The sequence below is a fragment of the Tenrec ecaudatus genome, chromosome 10 (genome assembly GCF_050624435.1).
Source record: "Tenrec ecaudatus isolate mTenEca1 chromosome 10, mTenEca1.hap1, whole genome shotgun sequence".
Classification (NCBI taxonomy): Eukaryota; Metazoa; Chordata; class Mammalia; order Afrosoricida; family Tenrecidae; genus Tenrec; species Tenrec ecaudatus.
Window position 1 is genome coordinate 98696559 of NC_134539.1, and position 26547 is coordinate 98723105.

Here is a 26547-nt window from a genome sequence, read left to right on the forward strand (position 1 = left end):
TTTGTTACCAGGCCTACTAAAACAGCACAAGACGAAGAAACCCAAAGACTTGGGGAAACCATTCGTGCAAAGGGCTAGAAGACCATTCCAACCACAGCCCCCACTAACCTGAGACCTGAAGAATTACATGGTTTCTACCATAGATATTGCTGATCAGGGTCGTGTTAGAATTTCCTGGGGAGGGTGGGAGAAAATTGTAGAAAAAAGTTTACATCATAAAAAATACCAGACTGACCGGTCTGATAGAGACTGGTGGAACTGCTGAGCGGAGACTATAGCTCATAGGTATTCTTTAAACTTGGAATTGAACTCACCTCAGAGATCACCTCTAAGTCAACAGACTGGCCTACAAAGTGACCAACAGCACCCATGAGAGGATTGCTCCTCAGAGAAATCAACCACAGGAGACCAAAAGGACTAATTGTGCCCCCAAAATACAATTCAGAAGTCAGGAAGGGCAGGACCAAAGGACGGACAGAGGGGATGAGAAGACTGGTGTGATGCTGAGGAGATTACCATCAATGCCAGGAGACACAGTGTGTGCAAGTTGTTGAATGGGAAACAAACGTGGCCTCTAAAGTTTCATACAAACCATAGTAAAAAGATGTAGATAGGAAATAGCATCTAAGACCCCTGAAAACATTATGCTGCATGCAATGAGCTAAATACAAAAGGATAAATATTATATGATCCTGCTTGTATGAATTATCTACAATAGGAACTTGTGTAGGGTATTCATGCTTAAAATCTGAGCACTAGGTTTTTTTGTTTTGTTTTATAATTTGGGGCTCTTACAACTCTTATAACCATCCATACATCAATTGCATCAAACACATTTGTATATATGTTGCCATCATCCTTTTCAAAACATTTTCTTTCCACTTGAGCCCTTGGTATCAGCTCCTCTCTTTTGCCTCTGCCCCCACCCTTGTGAACCCTTGATACATTATAAATTATTATTATTTTCATCTTACACAATCAACTGTCTCCCTTCACGCATATTTCTGTTGTTTGTTCCCTAGGGGGCTGGTGGGTTGGGTTATATGTCGATCATTGCAATCTGTTCCTCTTCTTTCCCCCTTCTCCTCCCACCTCCTCCTCCCCTCCTTATATCTCTAGTCCCATTATTGTTCTTGAGGGGTTTATCTGTCCTAGATTCCATGTATTGAGAGTTCTTATCTGTACCAGTGTACAGATATGTTTGTTTGTTTTTGGTCTTTGATGCCTGATACCTGATCCTGTGGACACCTCATGATCACACAGGCTGGTGTGCTTCTTCCAGGTGGACTTTGTTGCTTCCCTGCTATGTGGCCACTTGTTTAACTTCAGACTTTTAATACCCCAGATACTATATCTTTTAAAAAATAACCATTTTATTAGGTCTTATCACAATCCATGCATGCATCCATTGTGTCAAGCATATTTTTACATTTGTTGCCATCATCATTTTCATAACACTGTCTTTCTGCTTGAGCCTTGGTATCAGTTCCTAATCTTTTCCCCTCCCTCTCCCCATACTGCCTCCTTCATGAACCTTTGATAATTTATAAATTATTATTTTTTCATGTCTTACACTGACAGATGTCTCCCTTCACTCACTTTTCTGTTGTCCATCCCCCTTGGGGGAAGTGGTGATGGTTATTTGTAGATCATTGGGATCAGTTCTCCCTTTCTCCTCCAACCTCCCCCTTCCCTTCCTGGTATCACTACTCTCATTATTGTTCTTGAGGGGTTTGTTTGTCCAGGATTCCCTGTGCTTCTAGCTCTGATCTGTACCAGTGTACATGCTCTGGTCTAGTCAGATTTGTAAGGCAGAATTGGGGTCATGATAGTGGCAGGGAGGAAGCATTAAAGAACTAGAGGAAAGTTGTGTGTTTCATTGATGCTATACTGCACCCTGACTATCTCATCTCTTCCTTGTGGCCCTTCTGCAAGGGGATGTCTAATTTGGATCGCCACTCCACATACCCCTTCATTCACAATGATATCATTTTTTGTTCTGGGTCTTAGATACCTGATCCCTTTGACACCTCATGATCACACATGCTGGTTGTGCTTCTTCTATGTGGACGATTTTACTTCTGAGCTAGATGGCCACTTGTTTATCTTCAAGCCTTTAAGACCCGAGAGCTATATCTTCTGATATCCAGGCGCCATCAGCTTTCTTCCCCACATTTGCTTATGTACCCATTTTGGCTTCAGCAATCGAGTCAGGAAGGCGAGCACCACAGAATGCCAGATTATTAGAACCAAGTGTTCTTATATTGAGGGAGGACTTGAGTAGTGTCCGAATGTCTGTCTGCTACCTTGATACTTAATATGTAGAGTACACAGACCTATATCCCTATCATATATTAATATATTTACATATATACATGCCCATATTTATACCTCTATAAATGTCTTTTGCCTCTTAATTCTTTCTTCTATTTTCTTTTACTTTCCTTCTGTCCCACTATCGTGTTCGACCTTTATTTGGCTCTCAGTAATTCCTCTCGGCTACATTGCACTTGATGAGACCTCATTAGGCGTTAGGTTTTTTGGTGCATTGGAATTATGGTGGTTTGCAAAAAATATTGAAAGTACCATGAACTTCCAAAAGAAGAAACAAATCTGTCTTGGAAGAAGTATCGCCAGAATGTTTCTTAGAAGCAACTTGGCCTCGCATCCTTTGGACAGCCTATCAGGAGAGACCAGTCCCTGGGAAGGACAGCCTGTTTGGTAAGGTACAGGGGCAGTGAAAAAGAGGAAAGCCTTCGACAAGATGGATTGACACAGTGGGTACAACAGTGGGCTCAAACATAAGAACAACTGTGAGGCCGGTGCACAACCAGGTGGTATTTCATTCTGAATCAACAATACCCAACAACAACAGGTGTGTGGAAGGTTATGGTTCACAGTGTGATTCTTACATCCCCTTTGAGTCTCCACCTAGATCCAGTCTCCATTGAGTTTTTTCTGGCAATGTAAGAAACGTTGCAAACTGCATTTGAAAGGAAATTGTGGCAACGCCCCTAGCCCAGGAAGGGGCAGTCTTGCCCATAGGACTTGCCCTTGATGGAAATTAGGGTACTTGGATCTCATGGTTATGAGTCATACCCCAACCAAGGAGGTTTGTGGGCCGGGAGATTGACTTGTGGACTTTTGTAATCTGCAGTAGTGTTTGTGTCCCAGTCATTGTCCATCTCCCTCTTCTGTCTTTCTGCCTGCAACTGTAATGGGTTGGTCTGCCACCAATCAAGATTTGGTGAGTCTCCTTTGTGCTTCATATACTATTTCAATACACAAGTGACTGAATCCTTGGACACTAGTATGGCCTTGCGCACATGGTCTTCATCTGGATGATTTGTCTTTGTCCTGTTAGACTTAGTAAATGGGTGAGGTAGTTCGTTTATTGTGCCAACCTGGCCAATAAACACATGTGAGATTAATTGAAGGGTGGAGAGATAAATGGCTTGGTGAGCCTTAACTTTGTTGTCTCTTGCTCTTTGATCATTGGACCAGTGTGCGGCTGCCTTAGCTTGTTCTTTGCCTCAATTTGCAAGCTAGACTACCTGTGGGACACCTAACCTGTGGACTGTGTCACTGTAATTTGAGGTTCCTTCAAGACCTGCTTTGGCACACCATTGGAATTTACATCTCTTGAGCTGGGGACTGTCAGACCCTGTCATCTGGCTGACTGTTGGTGACCTGCCTTGCTGTTTGCTCCCTTGCCCGGATAGCCTGAATTGCTCTACAGAGGACTACCTGGTGGCCCTCAAGACTTGAAGGACTGCCAGTGAATATCAACTCTCTCATGAGAGTGAGCTGCATTGAGCCATTTGTACTGCTTTGTAATATAATCAATTGTTGATTTATTGTATTATACATCTATCTATCTGTATAAATATATAAAAATTATTAGCATTCTGGTTTTGTTTCTCTAGAGAACGCTATTTAACACAATGGGTCTCTATAAATTATTTTTGAATTTGAGGTCTTTTTCCTGCCCAGAGCAATACAAACTCATTGCCATCAAGTCAATTCCAACTCACAGTGACCCTATAGGACAGAGTAGAACTGCCCAGTGGGTGTCCTGAGACAAAGTCTTTGTGGGACTAGAAAACCTCATCTTTCTACCCCCTGCAACAATAGAGACAGAAAGTAGATGTGACTTAAGCAGACTGGGACGGGGTGTGGGGAAGGGAAGGAGGAACTACTACTTGATGGGTGTAGAGTCTCTTGTTTAGGCTGACAAAAAAAGTTCTGGAAATGTGTAGAGAGTGGTTGCCCAATCCTATGAATATAATGAATGTCACTGAACTGTATATTTAGAAATGGATAAAATGGCAAGTGTTGTGTTATATGTATCTTACCAAAATAGTACATGAAAAATAAGGAAAGAAAAATAGAACTGAGCACCTACCAAGTGCTTAATTGCTTTAGCTGCCATTATTATAATTATTATCATGACATACTCCAGGAGCCTTCTGTTACTGGTGATTTATGGTTATTTTTAATCATGTGGCTATTATGAAAATCCTGCTATGAATGCTCATCTGTTCAAGCAACATCTAGGGATTGCCTAGAGCATGCTGGGTTCCCGGAAGACTAAGGTCATAAAGAGGGTACTGGCTTTGGGTGGTGCAGTCCTTGGGAGGCAAACTCGGTTATGTACTCACTTACTAACAAAAAGGTCGGTGGTTGCAGTCCACCTGAGAGGTCCCTCAGAATAAAGGCCTGGCAACCAACTTCTTGAAAAACCAGCCCTGAAAACCCAGAGGAGAAAAGGCCTACTCAGACACCCCGGGGAGGGTGGGGAAGTCACCATGAGTTGCAATCACAGCATTGTTTATTTTGTTTTTTAAAGCTCTTGATAGACTTGACAGCTTCCTGTTGGAGGGAAACTAGGCAATGAATGAGTATAAGAAAACAAAGGGCCGGGCCAGACACTGTCCTGCTGTACTGGGTGTGAGAAAGCCACATGGGGTAGGAGAGAGTTGGAGCCATGCGACTGAGTCATTGAAATTGGGGATAAATTTGAGAGGTCTCAGGGAGGAGTGCATTCTTTAATAATTTATGTGTGTATGTGAGACATATATATATATGCCATATCAACATGCATGAATCTGCAACGTTAATCAAGTTCATCTTATTGTTCAATCATTACTGCTGTCTCTTCCCCAAATGTCCCACTATCCTTAGCAGAAGAGGAGTGGGAAATGTACTTTTAAACTCTACCGTGTTGCCAGTGCTCAGGGCGGCCCCTGGCCCTGAACACACTTTCTTTGAATCCACCGTGGGAATGAAAGAGTTGTCTGTGTGTTCTCTTGAAGGAGTCAGCCCTCTGTGGTGGAACTGTCTTGGGTCCAGATTCCACCAATGTCCTGATTTGGGTCCAGATGATCCGTCTGGCGCCACCCAGTCCTCGATTTCCTGACTCATGGGACAGGAAGCTCTGGGCTGCTGGGTAAGTCTCTGTCAGCTGGGAGAGGCCAGGATGGAATGCAGGAGGAAATTGTGTTGTCCTAAATCAGACTCTCATCTCAGTCCAAGTGTCTGCTGGGTCCGAGTGCCCTCTGGTTCAACAGTGAATGAAGAATGGGAGGAAGTCTCTACCTTAAACGTTCTGTATTAGCAGCAGTGGTCTCTGCAGGGCGAATGAGAAAACTAAAGTTTAACAGGGAAGAAAGGAAAAGACTGCATTCCAAGATAGACTACTTTGTCAGTGGGGAGGGGTTCGTATAATATGCATGATTTTAATCTACACGGTGACCTTGTGGGGAGGCATTGTCTCAGTTTTAGAGTTGAGAAACAGACGCATCAAAGTTCATAACTTTGAGTAAGTCTTCCTCGAAGACTTGTCCTCCATTCTCTCCCCGCACTAAATTGCCCATCGCTGCTTCTTCTGGGAATAGGAACTTGGCTTGATGAGAAAGTGAGGGACTACTCCTTTTAAGAGTGGAATAGTGTCCCCCACAAATATGTGTGTGAGAATCCTCACCCCTGTTCCTGGGGTCTAATGCACTCTGATAGCTGTGTAACTGGGCCATCTGAGGTCTCCTAACTTCATGAACAGGGAGAATAACAAGGTCATCAGCCCTCTGGGGTGGAGGTCAGAGGTAGCTCCCGCTCCAACCTTTTAATCACTTCTGAAGCCAGTCATCCCTGCCCCTTTGCTTTCTACTCCGACGGATTCCCCTAATTCCTTGTCATGTTGTTTTTTAGGTGCCATTGAGTTGGTTTGGACTCAGAGCGACCCTTTGTACAACAGAATGAATCATTGCCTGGTCCTGTGCATCCCTCACAAGTGTTGTTATGTTTGAGCCCAGTGTTGCAAGCACTGTGCCATTCCATCTTGTTGAGGGCCTTCCTGGTTTTTGCTGCTCTTCTACTTTACCAAGGCTTTTCTGGGGATTGGCCTTCCTGATAACATTCCCAATGGTAACATGAGACAAAGGAGCTTTCTGGTGGTACTTTTTCCAAGGCAGATTTTTTGTTGTTGTTCTTTTGGCAGTTCATGGTGATTTCAATATTCTTCACTGTGGCAGTTACATAATCTCCTATCAATCTGTGAAGGGGTACAGCCCATCCTGATAGTCAGGCCATAGTCAACGAGGCTTCCTTGTGGGCATGGCCTTCTCCTGAGGATTCTGGGAACTCCTGTCTTCCTCACTGGAGGCCAGAGATACTCTCTGCTTCATCTTCCTGTTGATAAGCCAGACGTGCTGCACTGATGAAACCAGAGCCCTGGGGCTGGAAGAACCATGTGGAGACCTACACCAACTCTGAGATGATTCCACTGCCACTGGATACACAAGACTTTACACTCAATGGCCTGTGATCTTTCTTCCTGCATTCACTGCCATTGCATGTGCTATGTGAGTCTAAAGAAGTTATAAACTGGTAATGGACATGTAGGCTAATATCAGTTTTATGGACTTAACCTGGACTGAGCTAGAATGTTTTCTTAATGTACAATTGCCTTTGATATAAGGTTCTCTCTTACACACATATGAGTGTCTCTGGATTTGTTTTTCTAGTCTACCCAGACTAACACATTCGCCAACACCGTAATTCAAATGCATCAATTATTTGATGTCTAACTTTCACATGTATATGAGGTGATTGAAATCATGAACCACATGAATGAAGTGATAATGGATTGTTTGGGTCAGACTTCATAGAAAGATGGGGTTTTCTACACCTGAAAAGAGAGTAGAGGGGGCATTTCTATCTTGTTGCATAGGGTGGCTATTGGCCAGCATCAACTTGATCGGCAGTGAGTTTGGTTTTTCTGGTTTGGGATTAGGTACATCCTACTCCTCAAAGTAAAATCCTTGCTTTCCAACACTTTAAAGAGGTCTTGGTGGCAGATTTATCCAATACAGTGCATCATTTGATTTCTTTCTTTTCTTTTTCCTTTTACTGGGGGCTCATACAACTCTTATCACAATCCATACATACATCCATTGTGTCAAACACATTTGTACATTTGTTGCCCTCATCATTCTTAAAATATTTGCTCTCCTCTTAAGTCCTGGGTATCAGCTCCTCTATTCCCCCCTCCCTACCCACTCCCCGCTCCCTCATGAGCCCTTGATAATTTATAAATTATTATTATTTTGTCATGTCTTACACTATCCGATGTCTCCCTTCACCCACTTTTCTGTTATCCATCCCCCAGAAAGGAGGTTATATGTAGATCCTTATAATCAGTTCCCTCTTTCTACCCCACCTTCTCTCCACCCTTTGGTATTGCCACTCACACCACTAGTCCTGAAGGGATCATCTATACTGGATTCCCTGTGTTTCTGGTTCCTATCTGCACTGATGTACATCCTCTGGTCTAACTGGATTTCTAAGGTAGATTTGGATCAGGATAGTGGGGGTGGGGGAGGAAGCATTTAAGAATCAGAGGAAAGTAATATATTTCATTGTTGCTACACTGCACGCTGACTGGCTCATCTCCACCCTGCCATTCTGTAAGTGGGTATCCCAATACCTAGAGATGGGCTTTGTGTCTCACCGCTGCACTCACCCTCATTTAAAATGATATGATTTTTTGTTCTTTGATGCCTGGTACCTGATCCGTTCGATACCTTGTGGTCACACAGGTTGGTATACTTCTTCCATGTGGGCTTTGTTGCTTCTGAGCTAGATGGCTGCTTGTTTATCTTCAAGCTTTTAAGACCCCAGACCCAATATCACTTGATAGCTGGACACCATCAGCTTTCTTCACATTTGCTTATGCACACATTTATCTTCAGCAATCCTATCAGGAAGGTGGGCACCCACTGATATGATTTTTTTGTTCTTTAGTACCTGATACCTGATCCCTTCTACACCTCGTGGTCACACAGGCTGGTGTGCTTCTTCCATGTGGGCTTTGTTGCTTCTCAGTTAGAAGGCTGCATGTTTGCCTGTAAGCCTTTAAGACCCCAGATGCTATATCTTTTGATAGCTGGGCACCATCAGCTTTCTTCACCACATTTGCTTATGCACCCATTTGTCTTCAACAATCGTGTTGGGAAGGTGTGCATCATGGAATGCCAATTTAATAGAACAAAGTTTTCTTGCCTTGAGTAAGTACTTGAGTGGAGGTCTAATGTCCATCTGCTGCCTTAATACTAAACCTATGCATGTATGCACATAGATCTATTTCCCCATCATCCTACATAAATATATTTACATATGTACAGTCCAGTCTTTAGACCTCTATAAATTCCCTTTGCTTCCTAGTCCTTCCTCTATTTCCTTTTCCTTTCCTCTTGTCCCACTATCATGCTCAGCCTTCATTTGGGTTTCAGTAATATCTCTCAGTTATATTGCCCTTGCTGAATCCCTATCAGGCCTGTCACACCCACCCTGCCACTAATTTTGGATCACTTGTTGCTTCCTTGACCCTGGGTTGGTCAACACCACCTCCATTCCCTCTACCTTCCTCTCTCCCATGTCCCCCCAGAACCATTAGTTCTGTTGTTTTCTCCTTCAGTCTGTTCATCCAGCCTATCTTATCTAGATAGACCTGCAGAGATAATAATATGCACAAAAAAAACCAAGGCATAGCAAGACAAAGCGACAAAAGAGAACACAATGACAATAACAACAAAGAAAACCAACGGCCAAAAATAAATAAATTTTAAAAATGAAAAAAAAAGGAAAACCTGAAAATAGATCAAGGTTTGTTTTTTGACCTCTAGGAATGGCCTCCAGTTGAGTCTGATGGGGTGCCACACTCTGGCCCCAAAGTCTCCCTCGGGAGCTGCCTCCTCTTTCCCTCCTGTTGTTCTGCCGCATGCCCTTAGTGTTTTGTCATGGTGTGGTGGGGTCAGACTGGGCCAATTCTGACACTGAGTCTCCAGTGTTGTCCCTCATAGGGCCATGGGTCAGCGAGGGACGTCATATCTCATAGTGGGATCAGCCATATGGTACACTCTGTGCCTCGGCTGTTTGGAGCAGGGCTATGGTCCTCCTCTTTCATTTGTTCTTGTGTGCTATAATCAGACATGTCCTCTCCCCAAGATGCAGCTTCAGTTCCATCCTCTAAAGAAAATTCTTCTGGGGGGAAGGGCAGTTGTCCACGTAGCTGGGGTTGGTCTGAATATCTGTCTTTATACCAGTACTAAACTGTTTTGATTACTGTGGCATTATAATATGTGCTAAAGTGAAGTAGAGTAAGCCCTCCCACTTTGTCCTTCTTCTTGAGGAGTTCTCTGCTAATTCTGGGCTTCTTTCCCCTTCATATGAAGTTGGTAATCTGTTTTTCCAATTCTTTGAAGTAGTATGGTGGTATTCATATCAGGATAGCATTGAACTTATATAGTGCCTTGGGCAGAACTGGCATCTTTACTATTTTGAGTCTTCCAATCCCTGAGCATTGGATGTTCTTCCATTTGTTGAGATCACTCTTGATTTCTTGGAGTAGTGTTTTATAATTTTCCTCATACACAACATTCATATTGTTTTTAGTCAGGTATATCCCTAGATATTTCCATTTGTGCTTGGCTATGGTAAAAGGTACTACATTTTTAATTGTTTCTTCTATGATCTTATTGATGTGTATAGCAGATCGATAGACTTCTGTTTGTTGATACTGTATCTTGCCACTCTGCCATATTCCTCTATTGTTTCCAACACTCCACTTGTGTAGTTTAGGGGATTTTCGATGTATAGAATCACATCATCTGCAAATAATGATAATTTTGCCTCTTCCTTCTCCAGATGAATACTTTTGATGTCTTTTCTTTTTCTTATATTTTTAGCTAGGACCTCCAGTATGATGTTAAATAGGAGTGGGGACAAAGGACCTCCTTGTCTGGTTCTCTTTTTCAGTGGAATTGTTTTCATCCTTTTTCCATTGACTACCACATTGGCTGTTGTTTTTTCATCTGTAGCTTGTATAATATTGAGGAAATTTTCTTCTATTCCTATTTTCTTGAGTGTCTTAAACAGGAATGGGTGTTGGATGTTGTTGAATGCTTTTTCTGCATCTATCATTATCATGTGGTTCTTATCATTTTTCCTGCCAATGTGGTGAATAATACTGATGGTCTTTCATATGTCGAAACATCCCTGCATCCCTGGTATGAATCCCACTTGATCACGGTGAATTATTGTTTTTATATGCTTTTGTATTCTATTGGTCATATTTTGTTGAGGATTTTTGCATCCATGTTCATTAGGGATATTGGTCTGCAGTTTTCAATTCTTGTGGGATCTTTGCCTGCTTTAGGTATCAGAGTTATACTAGCTTCATAGAAATAGTTTGGGAGTTTTCCATCTTTTTCTATGTTCAGGAAAATTTGTGTAGGATTAGTGTCAGTCCTTGTCTGAATGCTTGGTAGAATTCTCCTGTGAAGCCATCTGGACCAGGGGATTTTTTGTTGGTAATCCCTTAATAGCCTTGTCTATTTTTTCCATTACTATGTGTCTGTTGAGGATCTTGACATCCATCCCATCTGGGATAGTCTAGGGAAGGATTGTGTTTCCACGTATTTGTCCACATCATCCAAGTTTTTGATTCGTTAGAGTATAGGCCTTCATAGTACAGTGTAATTATCTATTTGATTTCATTAGGGTCCGTTGTAATGTACCCTATTTCATCCCTCATTCTTGCAATTGACATTTGTTCCTTCCTTTCTTTGGTTAAGTTTGTCGGAGGTCTATCAATTCTGCTAATTCTTTCAAAGAACTAACTTTAGCTGCATTAATTTTTTCTATAGTTTTCTTGTTTTCCCTCTCCTGTATCTCGGCTCTGATTTTTATTATTTCTATCCTCTTGCTATTAGTGGGTTGTTCTGTTGACTTTGCTCTAATTTGCGTAAGTTTTGTGCCAGCATATCATCCAAGAGTCTCTCTTCTTTTTTCATGTGTGCACTTATTGCTATCAGCCTTCCTCTGATAAATGTCTGCTATATCCCAAAGGTTTTGGTACGTCGTATTTTCATTTTCATTGGTTTCTGGAAACTTCCCGATTTCATCTCTGATCTGTGTCCACTCCTTTTGCAATAGAGAATTATTCATCCTACAATTGTTTGCCCTTGTTTTCTTCACCGTCCTTCTGTTAATTTCCAGCATTATGGCACAGAGATCGGAGAGAGACATCTGTATAATCTCTATGTGCTTGAATTTACTCAAGCTCGAATTGTGTCCCAGCATGTGGCCTATTTTTGAATATGTAGGTGTGAGCTTGAAAAGAAGGTGATTTTTTGCATTTGGGTAGAAAGCTCTAAAAATATCTATCAAGTCAAGTCGTCCAATTGTGCTGTTTTGATTTGTAGCCTCCTTGTTGAGTTTCTTACCCTGTGATTTGCCTTTTTCAGGGAGTGGTATATTAAAGTCACCTACTATAATTGTTGAGCCCGTGATTACTTTTTTCATCTTTTGGAGTGTTTGAGTTACAAATTGCTCGGGTCTCTCATTGGGCGCATACATATTTATTATGCTCACTGGTTCTTGGCCTACTGTTTCCTTGAGAATTATACAGTGGCCCTCCTTATCTCTTGTTATGGCCTGTATCTTGAGAGAAATTTTGTCAGATATTAAGATCACTATCCCTGCTTCTTTTGCATTGCCATTTGTTTGGTATATTTTTCTCCAGTTTTTAATTCTCAACTTGTGTTTATCTGCAAGCTTGAGATGTGTCTCCTGTAGGCAGCAGATCTCTTGGTTAAATTTTCTGAGCAAATGTGTTAGCCTCTGCCTTTTAATGCCTGAGTACAGGCCATTGATAGTCAGTGTTATTTCGTCCATCTGTGGATTCTGTGATGTATTCTTGTACCTTTGTGTTGGATATTTTCCCACCTACCTATATTATCTGCTTGTGTGTGTGTGGTTTATTTTTGCCCACTTTCCAAAATTGAGCCAATGCTATCCTGGGGGCTGTTTTCTCTTTGTCATCTATGGGTGGACTTGTTCTATATGATGGTCTCTTATTTGCCCTCAGTGAGTGTTGACCTTCTTCCCATACTGGATCAGCAAGAATCTTTTGTAGGGATGGGGTTTTTTTGTTTGTATTCTTTGTTTTTCCTTGTCTGGGAAGACGCTTACATCTCCATCTATCTTAATAGAATATTTGGCCTGATATAGTATTCTTGGGTTTGTATTGTTTTCATTCAATTTTTGGAATATGGAACTCAATTCCATCCTCTTTTTCATTGTGTCTGCTGAGAGGTCTGAACATACTCTTTATACGTGACTATTTATTTTTACCTAGCTGACTAAAAAATCATTTTATTAGGGGCTCATACAACTCTTATCACAATCCTTTTATGATCTCCTTTACCTCATACTTGGATAATTTGACTATTATGTGTCTTGGTGATTTCTTCTTGGGATTGAGTCTGGCTGGTGTTCCTTCAGCCTCCTTAATTTTTGCCTGATTTCATTTATTAAGCTGGGGAAGTTTTCCTCTAACAATTTCCTCACTATTTTCACTGTTGCCTTCTTTGTTGCATCTTGTTCTGGTAGTTCAATTACTCTAATATTGTGTCTATTTATAGCATCAGACCTGGCTCTTAAGTTTTCTTCAGCTTCTCTGATGGTCTCATTGGATTATTTTTCATGTTTGTTGAGGTCTACTTAGTTATCCTCTAGGTCATTGGTGCGATTCTCTGCCTCCTCAAGTCTTTTGGCAAAGTCTTTCAATTTGCCACTGGATTTTGTTATTTTGCCCCTTAAGTCTTATATTTCCCTTTGGTGTATTGCCTTTATCTCCTCTATAATTTCATCCTTTTTTCTATATTGCTTCCCTCATATCCTGTATGACTTCAAGCAGCATTCTGAAAGTTTATTTCTGTGACATGTGAATAGCTGGTTTTTCTATGCACATTGTAATGTTCACGACTTCTTCCGGAATTGTCTTCTGTTTCTCCTGCCTTTTCATTGAGGCTGTTAGGGGTGATTGCTGTTTACATGTTGTTTTAGAGGAGCATGGAGCCATCTTCCAGAGTCAAAGAGCACTGGGCTCTCTCTTGGGAGACTCATATGAGTGCTTCTGAGGACTACCTGCCATTAGCTGTACTGAGGGGTCAGGCTACCACTGTATTTTACTTTGGCTTCACTCTTACCGTAGCCGACCAGTATTCCATTATTTGGAATTTTAGTTGCATAGTCCTCTCATGTGATGCTGATCGGGTTGTTGTGGGCCCACGAGGGTGTCGCTTCACTGGCTGATCTCTAAGTAAGCCTCACCGTGCTTGGAGCACCTCAGTGGGCATGTGGTGCTTCCCTCTGCAACTGGAGTGCCGAGGAAGGTGTGTGGGTGTATCCCCCTTAGTATAGAGCACTGTAGCTGACAGGGGAATAACCTTAGTCAGAGAGATCACCTTGGAAGTTGGGTGGATGTTCTCACAGCAACGTGGAGCCCTACCGGTGGTGGGCAAGAGTTCTCATAGTCACGTGTAAGGCCTTAGGGTTTAGGCTGGAGTTCCCCCCCCCCCACCCCACCATTTGAAGGGGAGATCCTCCTGCTGCTTGGTGTATGGAAGAGGACTGACATGAGTTCTCCGGCTGCGTGTAAAGCCAACAAATGCAGTCAGGAGCTCCTCCAATTGGACCTTCAGAGTTTCCCTAGGTGAAGGGGAGTGGCCTGGAGGCTGATAGTGGCTTGTTAAAGGAAAGAGATGGAGAGGAGAACAAAGAGAGAAAGAAGAAAACAAAGACTGGAAAAAACGCCAAGCAAACAACACTCACTCACATACACACAACTAAAATGCACAGACTAAACAAATGTGAAAACAGTAAAAAAAATAAAACCACAGAAAAGGAAAACTGAATCTGTTTAGACTGTGACAAGAAAGAGAGAAGAGATAGAATAAGAGGAGAAAAGAAGAAAACGTGAAAGAAGAACAGAAAGAAAAAAAGAAGAAAAGAAATCGGAGAGAAAATAGAAAAAATAGATAGAGACAACCGAACCCTGTGCCATGCCGTGTGTAGAATTGTCTTGTGCTCTGTGCAGCACTGTAGCAGAGGCAGACTGTATCTCTCACCACTGGGTGGGCTGAGTTGACTTAGGGAGAGGGTAGGAGTCTGGAAGCCAGCAGTGGCATGTGGAAGGAAAGAGAGGGAGAGGAGATAATCATAAAAGCAGAGAGAGAGAGGAGAAAAGAACAAAGAAAGAGCGAAGAAAGAAATCAAAAGAAAGATAAAAAGGGAAAAACAACTGTGCTCACTAAGATTGGTTGTGATGGTAAAGAGGGAAGAAAGGGAGAAGAAAAAAAAAGAATAAAGAGATAGCTCATCCTTGATTGCCTGAATTTGGGGCCAAAGGGGTTTAAACCCTGCCCCACAATGGCAGGTTGGTGTGTCCTTTTAATGCAGGGACCTAGTGGTACTGGGCAGAATTGCTCTAATTGGAAAGATCACCTTTGAGGTTCGACAGAGGTTGTCTTAGTAGGGTGGAACACTGTAGATGGCTGTCACAACTGCCTTGTGTGGTGTGCAGCACTCCCACAGAGGGCAGGCTGGAGTTCCCCCTGCTATTTGGTTTGATTTGGCCTAGGTGGAGGGTAGTGGCCTGGGAGCCAATAGTGGTGTATGATAGGAAATAGAGGGAGAGAAGAGGAAAAAGAGGGGAAAATAAGAAAGAAAAAGAGGTGAAAAAAACCCAAAACAAACTTGAGCCTATTGAGACTGACTGCGATGGGAAATATAGAAGGGCAAGAGAATAAAGAAAGAAGAAATAGGACGGAAGGAAGGAAGGAAGGAAGGAAGGAAGGAAGGAAGGAAGGAAGGAAGGAAGGAAGGAAATAACTGAGACTTGATCACTTGTTCGTGGGGCTGGAGCAGTTCCAATTCTTCCTCAAGGTAGTTGGGTGGTGTGCCCACTTGATGTAGGGTTCCACAGATGCTGGGTGGGATTACTCTTGCAGGCAAGATCCCATCAGCAGCCAGGCATCAGTTACCACCGTGGTACTGAGCACTGGAGTTCACTGGTATACCTGTCTTGTGCTGTAGGTAGCACTATAGCAGGGGGGAGAGGTGGGGTGTTCCCACAGCCCCCTATAGGGCCCCAGGACAGACAGGACCTCCAAGATGTGTGTAGAATCACTGAGAGGGAAGCTGGGCTTATTGTCCTATCTAGACTGCTGGTGTCCTACTAGATCAGAGGATTTATTCCCACACCGCCCCTGGCCAGCTAGAGTAGAATTAAATTAAATTGTCTCCCTGGCTCTGGGCTCTAGCTCTGTGCTCTGTTAGAAGCTTAGACTTGCTTCAGCGGGTCTTTGTTATGCAAAAACCCTCCAGGCCCTGTAGCTAAAATCTGGCATTCCTTAGTGTGGGATTCATCTTATGCTGATTTATGTTAAAGACACCTTCTACTGCTTCTTGGAGCTGTGCAATGAGCCTGGGATTTGCAGTTTTTACCAAGAATATATATTCTTTCTCCTTTTTTGTATTATGCTTGTGAGGTGCCCTGATTTGGGGGCTGTCACACTGACCCCCAGAGGGGGAGATCCAGCTTGTCAGGAGGGTTGTTTCCTTCTCAGTCAACTGGAACATAATTTGCCCCCTGGACTATGACTATCTGCCTATTTTCTCCCACAACACGACCTGTCTCAGGTAAATTTCTTATTTTTCTTTCTACTCCAAATTATGGCTACCCACCACCCTCACTCCCCAGGCTTTGAGTTCTAGGCAGCTAACAGTGCGGAGAGCTCTGGTGTGGGGTTCTCCTCATGTCTGGGATTATGTTCCCTTTCAGACATCCACCTGGAGGAACCACTGCTTCTGGAGTAAGGGCGGGAATAGCTTTTCACCAGAAGCCTGCTGCCCAGCTCGCGCAACCTAGAGCAATTTAGTGCATTCTTGGTTCACTTTTTGAGTGGAAATCACACACAAAAAGAGGGGGTTCAGGAGAGACCCTAATTCTAATTTCAGGACTACCCAACCCAGTTTCCTTCACCTTACCTCCCAATTTTCTGGTCTGGCAGCAGGAGCTCCGGACAGGTGACTCTTAACTAGTCGCCATTTTCTCATTTGATTTCTTGACTGTTGCTTCCATGAGTATTGTTAGTAGATCCAAACAATACAAAACAAACCTTTGACAATAACAACCCAAAGTATATGAGACAAAGTTTCACCATCCTGGTCTCTAGGAGCACACTGCCATGCTTCTTCCAAGACAGATTTATTTGTCCTTTTGGCAGTTCATGTTACTGTAAATTTTCTTTAACATTCAAGAAAACATGCTTGAATGTGGAGTTGAGGGGTGGTGCAATTAACAGTTCTGCACAGCACGTGCTTTCTTAGTTGTAAATCATTGCAAGAACATAGATGACAGAGCAATGTAGTCCGTGGCTCAGAAGTGATGAGTTTTTTAAATCCTTTAAAAGCATTTTCACTGAGTAGCTACTTAATTTATTAAAATGTCATAGATAGCATATTGGAGTAACCATTTTGCATCCCAAACACTACACGTAATTGTCAATGCCCCCCAAAAAAAGAAAGAAAAAGGGGAAAGAAAACTCAAAGCAACTAGTTGGTTCTTAGTCCTGGTGACTGACCCTGGCACTTAATTTCAGGCATGGAAACAAATGGCAACCATTAATTGTGTGACAGCTATAAGAAGTGAAATAAACTAAAACAATGTATAATGTCATAAAATTTCCTTATATATTTACTATCTTTAGAATGTTAAAAGGCACACAATAATGGATATGATCGAATTATCCTAATTCAGGAACAGGATGACAAGCATTGATCTGAATAAAACACACTCATGGCTACAGCTGGGGGTGGGGGAGTCTAAGAATGAACCCAGAACCTTGAACAAGCATCAAAGCTAGAAACATGCCCCTTTTCATTTAAAACACGTCCGTTTCCCTCCATCTTTTTGGGCAGTCATTGGTTTGCACATTACTGTTCTTGTAAATAATATTTCTGTCCTAATTTATCTTTTTTAAAAATCAAGATCACCTCAAAACTAGGGACTTTGTGTGATTCCCCTTGCTTTGAAGATCATTGATTTAATGACAAGTTCCTCTACTTTCATTTTGCCTTGTGTCTGTGTGTAACAACTGGAGGATTGGAGGCGCAGTGTCTTATGTGGTGGGCTGCTAACCATGACATCAGTAGTTGGAACCACTAGAGAAAAGATGAACTCATCTACTCTTGTAGAGATCTACAGCCTCAGAAACCTTCGTGAGGGGCATTAGGGGCTGGAACTGACTTGTTGGCAATGTGTGTGTATATGTGTGTGTGTTTAACAAAGAGCTCACAAAATTGCTAGAAATCAATTTATTGGATCTCGTGAGCTGATCACGGTCACCACTGGTTCCCAGATAGAAATGGAAGCGGTCTTCTTCATGGGGACCAGAAATCTGAGAGTAAACTCTGGTTGGCCCAGAAAAGGGGACCAGGAAGCCACTTGAAGTACTTGATTTTGGTGGAGGCCTGAATCTGGTTGATGTATGCAATGAACTAGAATGTGCAATGACTGATCTGAATGGATTCCTGACCCGAGAGAGTCACACACTGCAGCAAGTTAGCCCTACAGGGAGTCTAGACTGATATTGCATGGGAACTGGTCCTGCTCCACAGAAGGGTCCATGGAGCAGGGGAGAGGATGTGCAGACAGAGTCTGTTACCAGCCAGACTCCCAGCAGGATGACACACAAATGGATACCATGTGAAGAGTAGAAGAAAGAGACACTTGACAACTTTCTGGATAGATGTGGGGGGAACACGAGGACAAAGCAGAATGCCAAGCCAAGTATCAGCAGGGCTCTATTATTTCTAGGTATGAAGGAGTAAACTTGGGGTTCAGGGGCTACTAGCAATGAAGACTGGGACAGAAAAGTATGAGGGCATAGGGAGCCTGACAGGGCAGGATACAAAGAATAAATACTTCCACTTACTCTTCTTTCTCCCTCTCCCCTTCCCCTCTCCTCTTCTTTCCCCTTCTTCCCGCCCCCTCCCTTCTTCTGTCCTCTCCCCTCCCTCCCCTCCACTTATCTCCTCTCCTCTCTCCTCTCCTGGGGTGCTTCCCATTGGCCATATCCACCCAACAGCCAGCAGTTAAGGAACCCCCTTGATTTCAACCTCCTAGGACATGTGGGAGGGTAGAAAAAGGTGACAGAGACTGAAGAAACGAATGGACAGTATTTTGCACAGGTCTTGGTCTTGAGCATCATGTAGAGTGGCCATCCCTGTCCTTTGTCTTGGGCTGAAGAGTGTGGCCTAGGAATCTTGGTTTGGCATTGCCATAGGTCACCTTCATCTCAGAGACATTCAGAGTATATTCATGTGCCTCTGAAAGAGCAGGTATGTTGCTCTCAGTTCCGAGACCCATCCTGCTCCCCAGCCAGGCAAAGGTCCCTGGAGGAAGGAGGATGAGGTCTTTGACAGGAGCAGACTTTGGCCATGGTTCCAACCTTTGCTGCCAAAGTCATGGCTCAGGGCCAATCTCTTTCTTCCTGGCATTCTCTAGTCCTCTAGTTTGAGAGTCTTCAGGAGCATCTGCTATGGACCCTCAGAACGTAGTTGAGGAACCCTGGTCTGGGAGCAGGGAGACTCATTCTGTTAGGTACTGTCACTGATGGGCTCCCAGTATTTATTATAAATCTGAAGTTTTTCATCTGAAAATCCAGGAGCCTGGATCAGATGATCATGATTCCCAAAGATACCCCTGTGTGTCAGATTCAAGATTAGAATTAAGCCCTAGGTTATTTGCATAATGCAAAAATATGTTTTTCCACAACCAGGAGGTGGCAGCAAAGTTCTGTTCTGAAGCTGCCTGGAGGTCAAGGTAGGCTCTGCTCTCCAAGTTCCCAGAGCCCTAAGTTTGGGTGGCCAGGCTTCAGTGCTGAATAATAATCATAATAGCACCACCATCACCATTCTGACCATTGCCATTAAAACAGCAGCAACAGTGGGCGATGTGGGCAGTACTGCATAGTGGAGGAAACATTTCGCCTAATCTCACCCAGTAACTCCATTGTGTAAGGAGCATCAGAACTTCCAGCTCCCTGGGGAGGCTCAGAGGCACTCCTGACTTGCCCAAGGCCCTGGGGAAAGTGTAGATCTGTCAAGACTGGAACCTAAGCTCTGACCCTCCTCTCGCTGTGTGGAAAACCTATGGCAAGATCCTCTGTACTTCTCTCTTTGCTTTACATCAGAGTCAGAGAGACCAGAGGCATCCAATCCAAGAGCCAGAGGACTTAAGGATGACTGGAGATTGCCAACTGGAATTGGACAGGTGGATGTGGGAGAAGAAAACTCATTTTATGTGAACCTTCCCTCATTCCCTTGTCTTTCTTCCAATTCTCAGAACATAGCATAAAAATATACCCAACTGTAATTACTGTCCAATAAGTGCCCAAACCAGCACTAGGACAATGAGGTACATCTTCCACTCTACACAATCTCATCAAACATTGGGCTGCTAATTGCAAAGTCAGCAGTTCAAATCCACCAGCTGCTCCATGGGAGAAAGAGGAGGCTTTCTACTCCCGTAACCAGTTACAGTCTCAGAAACCCACAAGTGCAATTCTACCCTGTCCTATAATGTCACTATGAGTTAGACTCAATTCAATGGCATTGGGATTTTAGTAGTTATTTAACTCTTTTGAGGGAAGGGCTCTCTGATGTCTTGGCAGAAAAGATTTCCTTTGATTCATTCACTTCAAGAACTGGGAGATAGGCAGTGAGGTAAATGCTAAGATATGTGGAACCTCAAGTGAACTGCTGTGTTTGTGCAGGTGGAGTTCAGATCCAGCTTTGTTGTGGGGAGTGATTCCATGAGTGCTTTTTGCTGCCTCCTCGCTGTATGATGTGTTAGCTTCATAAGTCAAAGGAAGACCCACTTTAGACACATCAAGGACCCTGTATAATACCTACTTCTCTTCCCTGCCCGCCCCTCCGCCTCCATGAGAATGGGCTGCTAAAGTGCTTCCCATGTGACTGACTCCAGATTAGATGATCTTGCTGTATATTCCTCTTATGCTGTATATTCTTCTTATGCCTCAGGGTGATCTGATAAGCAGTAGATGAGCAGTGCTAGGTTGGGTAGAATCCAATGCTCCTACCATTGTCACACACACACCTGTGCTCAGAGACCCGCAATTGAGACTCCATGCTTTGTCCAGGAAGCGGGAAGAGCTGAAATTGCAGCTTCCTTCCCAGAGCAGCAGGTGAGTCCTGACTTATCTACAACATCTCTAGAAATGAAGGCATGCACACGTGCCTGGTCTCCCAGCAGGCTTGCTGGGAGGCTGGGGTGGGAAAGGGAAGAGTGAGTCTGACCGCACCAGCAAAGCGCTCTGTGCATGTAAGTTATGTCATGTTCTTGTTCTTATTGGGAGAGCGATTTGGTGGAGTGGCAGGAACACAGGACTGATCTCAGGGGGTCATTGAGAAGGTCAGTTCTTCCTCCTGGCTTCCGTATCTTTGTCCATAGAATGAAGATATCAAACTAGATAATTTTTAATGGGCTCGTTAGGGGAATAACACTGGAGACACAGTGTGGGAATTGCACCCAATCTGATCCCACCACACTGAGGCAGAACATTAAGGACGTGCAACAGAACAGCAAGGGGAAAAGAGCAACAAATCCCCCAGGAAATACCAAAAAAATAGACTTTTGTACCAGGGCTTGGCACCCCATCAGACTTGAACCGAAAACACTCCTAAAGGCCAACAAACAGTCCTTGAACTAACTACAAGCTTTTCTTTTTTGTGGTTGTTGTGTTGTGGGGTTTTTTTTGTTTTGTCATTGGCTTTTTGTTGTTATTTTGTTTTCTTTTGTTGATTGGTTTTGTCCTCTCCCTGATAAGACAATTTTGGTGTTTCACAAACAACCTTTTTAAAAAAATAAATAATTTTATTGAGGCTCTTACATAGCTTTTAAAAAAAATACATCCATCCATTATATCAAGCGGACATGTATAAATGATGCCATAAACAATTTCAAAACAAAAACAATTTTAATGGTCTCTCTCAACCTTTAATTTCAACCATGATGATGACAATGATGGCAACATGGATGATGATGAAAGTGATGGTGGAGGACTCATTTCTCGTCATTGCTGCCACTGCCAATCTCTCTCCACTTCCAAGCCCGCTGCGGTTAAAAGCCCACAAGTTGACCGGTGATAGCACAGGAAAGAGAATTTGGATCAAGATATTGGCAGATAGCATAACTTATCGCGGTGACCCATACATAGTGACCTAGTATTCAATATCAGCTCATTGTCACTGTGATTTTTAATGGATTTTTAAAATTGTGAATTGGGTTTGTGGGGTTGTATATCTCAGACCATCAACTCTGCATCCAACAATCCAAACCACTCATCAACTACCCCACTACACCTGCCTCCTCCTTGTATTCTACCCCATCCACCTGCCCCAGATTTCTCTTCTCTCTCTTCTGGATCTCCATCTTCCCTTTCATCCAAGTTAGTACCTCAACCTCCTGGTCCATTGCTTCATCTCCTCACCCTTCCCCTCCATCCTTTGGGATCCTCCAAAATCTGTTCCCTTTGCCATGCAGGTCTTTGTCTTGGCTTCTGTCCTTAGTGCATCCAACAATGTGATTAACGAACTTCATTTGGCGCGATGTTCTCCAGGTCCATCCAGGCTGTGAGGGGTGCTGTGGTTTCTTCAAGTCACTGTCACCTTCATGGTTATCGCCGCCTTGAAATGCAGGACATTGAGGCTCAGAGACGAGGACATGCTGCTCAAGGTCCTGCAGTCTGCTATGAGAGGACCATGACTCCATTCATGATGCCCTCCAGGTGGGCTGACATCCAAAGGTCATGCTCCGGACTGCTGAGGTCAGTTTGGTCAATGTAGAAATGCAGGTGTAGAGAAGTATGGGTGACCAGAGGGTCAGAAGGCAGAATAAGGGGGTATGTCTACTCCCATGAGGAGCCCTGGTGGGATAGTGGTTATACATTGGGCTGCAATCTGCATGGTCAGCAGTTTGAAATCACCAGCAGCTTGGCAGGAGAAGGAGATTTACAGCCTTGCAAGCCCACAGGAAGTCGCTAAGTGTCAGCTTTGCCTCGATGGCAGTGAGTTTGGTTTGGTGTGCGTGTGCTTTCCTACCATCTTTCCCAAAGCACTCATATTCCTAGGCTGGCATGAACTCTAAGCACCCACGAGCTATCTGCTTAGCTTCTGTGGGAGGTCCTGGGTGGTGCTATGGGTGGAATCGCGCTGCCTTGAGAAACAGGCTGAAGTGTTCACTGCTGCCCTTGAGAAAGTGACCTTATCTGAAAATAGGACCTTTCAGGGTGTTATCAGTGGGTTAACCAGAGGTCATATGAAGTAAGATGGGTCTTACTCTTACATGACTGGTGGGCTTATGAAAGAGAAAGAGAGAGAGAGAGAGAGAGAGAGAGAGAGAGAGAGAGAGAGAGAGAGAGAGAGAAAGGCTATTATATGACACTGAAGCCACAACCCAAGGAACACCTGGAGCTACCAGGGACTAGGAGAGAGGCATGGGAAAGTTTCCCTCAAAACAGCTAAGTTCCTGCTCTCAGACTCCCAGCCACCAGCACTGTGAGGGAGTAACTTGCTGTTTCTCTAAGCCACCCAGTCCCTGCCATCTCATTGATTCTGACCCACAGGGACATTAAAGGACAGAGTGGAACAGCTCCTGTGGGTCTCCAAGATTGTACATCTTTGTAACAGCAGAAAACCTCGTCTTTCTCCTGTGGGACAGCTGATGGTTTTGGACAGCTGACCTGCCGGTTAGTAGACCAACAGTTAATTTGGCGATACCACCCGGGGCTCGTTATAAACACCCAGCATCAGGTGGTTTGCTGTGACAGCCCTAGGGTACTAATATAGTGGTTATGGGAGAAGTATGTATCACAGCCTACACGTGGGATGGGATGGATTTTCACCTTTTAGTGGTTTCACGTTTGGCTGCTAACTGTAAGATCAGCAGTTTGAAACCATTAGCCATTCTGAGGAAGAAAGACGAGGCTTTCTACTCCAATAAAGAGCTATAATCTTAGAGACGCACAGGAGCAGTTCTACCTGATTCTATTGGGTTGCTATGAGTCGGAATTGACTGGATGATAGTGAGGTGTTTTTTGTTTTTGTTTAAATCTGGAGCAAGGAAGTTACCATTTCACATTCTTTCCTTTATCTATTTGTAAAAGAATGCAGGCAAGAGTCTAAAACCACTTCTGTAAGTGTTCAGCTGCTAACCGAATGGAGGTGCCTCGGAAGAAAGGCCTGGTGCACTCCTTCCAAATAAAAAGCAGCCGTTGAAACTCGGTGGAGTGCAGTTCTACCCTGACAGGCATGCCGAGCTCAAATCCTCTCACAGCAAGAGGTGGGGCTTATCCTTTGGAAGGGAAGGAATGCAGTAAGAAAGAGAGCAGAGCCAGAAACTCAAGCACTTGGGGGAATTTATTTCTCACATTTCCCTCCACTCTCACCAAGGTGTCCCAGGGCAACACACATCAGGAGGGCCTCATCCTTCCATCTTCTGTGTAAAGAAAAAGAAAACAATTTGCGCACCGTGCATGAGTCAGACTCAACGGCGGGGGGTGGGTGGGGGGTGCAGCCTACAAGGAGAGCAGCTGGAGAGACGGGTGCTTCGGAGAACTCCCCAGGAAGGGCTTCATTCCCTTTGCTCGAAGTAGAGCTGAGCCAATCAAGCCCCCAGGGAGGGGGTGAAGCAGAGGGTTCTCAGGCAGCTTCCCTAGCAACTGCGGGGATTGACATCTGCCTTCCTCACACATCTCACTGCCCAGTCTTACTGCATTCTCAGCTCACCGGAGCTATAGCTACAATGGTCACCTTGGTGAGGAAGGACTGGCCAACAGGTAACCTTCAACCTATGCCCACAGGGTAGCTGGGTCCTGATGCCTGCTCATACCTGGCTGCCCACATCCCTGCTCTTGGCTCTCATCTTGTTGACCTGGGACTCCGCGATGTCCGCCCTCTCCTCCGCCTCCTCCAGCTCGTGCTGGACTCTTCGGCACCTGGACAGTTGCGTGCTGGCCTGCTCTTCCTGGAATGGGAGACCAGGAGAGCTATGAGGCTGAGGAACCCTCCCAGGCTTCCCTGTGTCCGAGGGTCTTCTAAGGAACACAGGAACCAGGAGAGCTAGGTCGCAGGTGGTTGAAGGACACAGAAGGGAAATTGGGGTCAAGCCCTCCAGAATGTTGCTTGTGGGTCTGGACCATAGGCTCTATGGGCACCTTGCTGGGGTGGCCTCCCCTCCTGGGACCTTCTCACACTCCCTTACCCCCTCCTCTAGGGTGTGTGCCCCAGAAGAGTTTCCCTGGAGGAGATCCAGGTATAGAGTTCTCCGGAAGCACCCGGAGGTGCTTTGTCAGTAGCCATCTTCATTTGTCTATGCCTCTTACCAGGACCATCTGTCTGTGGCAAGGCCATCATATAGACCCACTGGAGCCCTGGAGGCTTACGGTGTTGCACTGGGCTGCTAACTAAAAGGCCAGCAGCTCGAAACCACCAATCGCTCTGTGGGAGAAAGATGGGGCTTTCCATTCCCATAAAAAACATCACAGCCTAGAAACCCACAAGGGCAGTTCTGCCATGGCCTATAGGGTTGCTATGGGTCAGGATTGATTCAAGGGCAATGGGTTTTATTTTATTTTAATTTTTTAATGTATTTGAGTGTGAGCCAAGGGTTTCCCTCCCGGCCTCCTGGGTGCCCCCAGCCTGGTCAGTCTTGTTGGGATTGCGCTGACCCAATGGACATGGATCCTTCCTCATTTGACCCTGAGTTCAAGAGGGGACTTGCCAGCCATTGGGCAGGGAGGAAAGAGGGCAAGAAGATACCGTAGGCCCCGCCATTTGTGTAGGGCAGGAAACCCAACATTTATTTCTCTTAACATTAGACTGCGAGGTACGCTGAAGACCATGAAAGATTCCAGGGTCAATTCCATGTGCAGAACAAAGATACAAAGATGCTCTGTAACACGTTCCCACTGTGCAGAGTTTAGCTACAGAGTCTGAGAAATCTAGCTTTAAAACAACCAGTTTAATTTTGTTTAACCCATAATTTCCCAAACTATTTTTTTAATAGCAAAAGCACCCCTAACATTAGCTTTCTCCGATGAATTCCACCTATTAATTGGCATGGTGACGGCAACCATGGGCTCAAGCATAAGAACCGTTGTGCGGACGGTGCTGGACCGGGCAGTGTTTGACGCTGTGGTCCACGAGTCTTTATGAGTCAGAACCGACTCCATGGCACCCAAACGCAACAACCATGAATGGTCTTCAGCCGGTCCCGTGCTCTTCCAAAGATGCCGCATGCAAGCTGTACCTGCCCCCAGCCCGACTTCACCCAGTGCAGACTGTGGGGCAGATGGGGGAGGAGCAAACTGCGATGTGGGTGTTAGGAGGGCTGAGGAAGTCGTGTGGGCAGTGGGTGATGTCCATTAGGGCAGGTGTCTATGGTTAGTTAGTTCAAGCAAACAGGGAGGACGGGCGAGGTGGGCATAGAGACTCAGGCGAGGGAGGGCTGGCAAGGGGTGGGGTTGTAATGGCTTGGGGAAGAAGGGTGGAGACTGAGTCAAGGTGAGGTGGGATTGAGTGAGGCAGGCTGAGATTGAGTGAAGGGACTAGTAGAGACAGTGCCAAGTGAGGCGAGGCACAAGGGGGGATGGAGAAAGGGAAATCAGGCAGGGGTTCCCATGTAAACAGCTTGAACATGCAGGTGCAGGGCTGAGACCCAGTGGACCGTGGGCACCAGCAGCAGTCTCCCAGCCAGGGCCGGCGGGCGGGGCCTCCATACTCACAGCTTCCTCCGCCTGCCTCTTGTAAGCCTTCACTTTGGCCTGCAGCTTGTCCACCAGGTCCTGGAGCCTCAGGGTGTTCTTGCGCTCCTCCTCGGCCTGCAAACCGGGCATCACGCAGGACCATGACCCCTTTACAGGGGTCCGAGCCTCTGTGCGCCCACGGGGTTGGTGAGGGACCCACCTGGTAAATCATTTCCTTGACTTTCCTTTCGTACTTGTGGGCCCCCTTGAGGGCTTCAGCCCCCCTCTTCTGCTCAGCGTCAAGTTCACTTTCCAGTTCCCGCACCTAGGTAAGGATGGAGATTCATGTCAGGTCTCCCTGGATTTTCTCTGG

At 44.6% G+C, this 26547-nt stretch overlaps 1 protein-coding gene across 1 annotated transcript in view; it reads right to left on the reverse strand.

Annotated features, from left to right (window-relative positions):
* Positions 1–24313: 24313 nt before the first annotated feature.
* Positions 24314–26547, reverse strand: part of LOC142458124 (myosin-13) — a 71046-nt gene continuing 68812 nt past the window's right edge. The window contains exons 36-38 of the mRNA XM_075559167.1: positions 26395–26499; positions 26214–26309; positions 24314–24454 (exon numbers count right to left, since the gene is read on the reverse strand). Of these exons, the coding sequence (XP_075415282.1) occupies positions 24314–24454; positions 26214–26309; positions 26395–26499 (342 nt within the window). The remainder of the gene's footprint in view (positions 24455–26213; positions 26310–26394; positions 26500–26547) is intronic.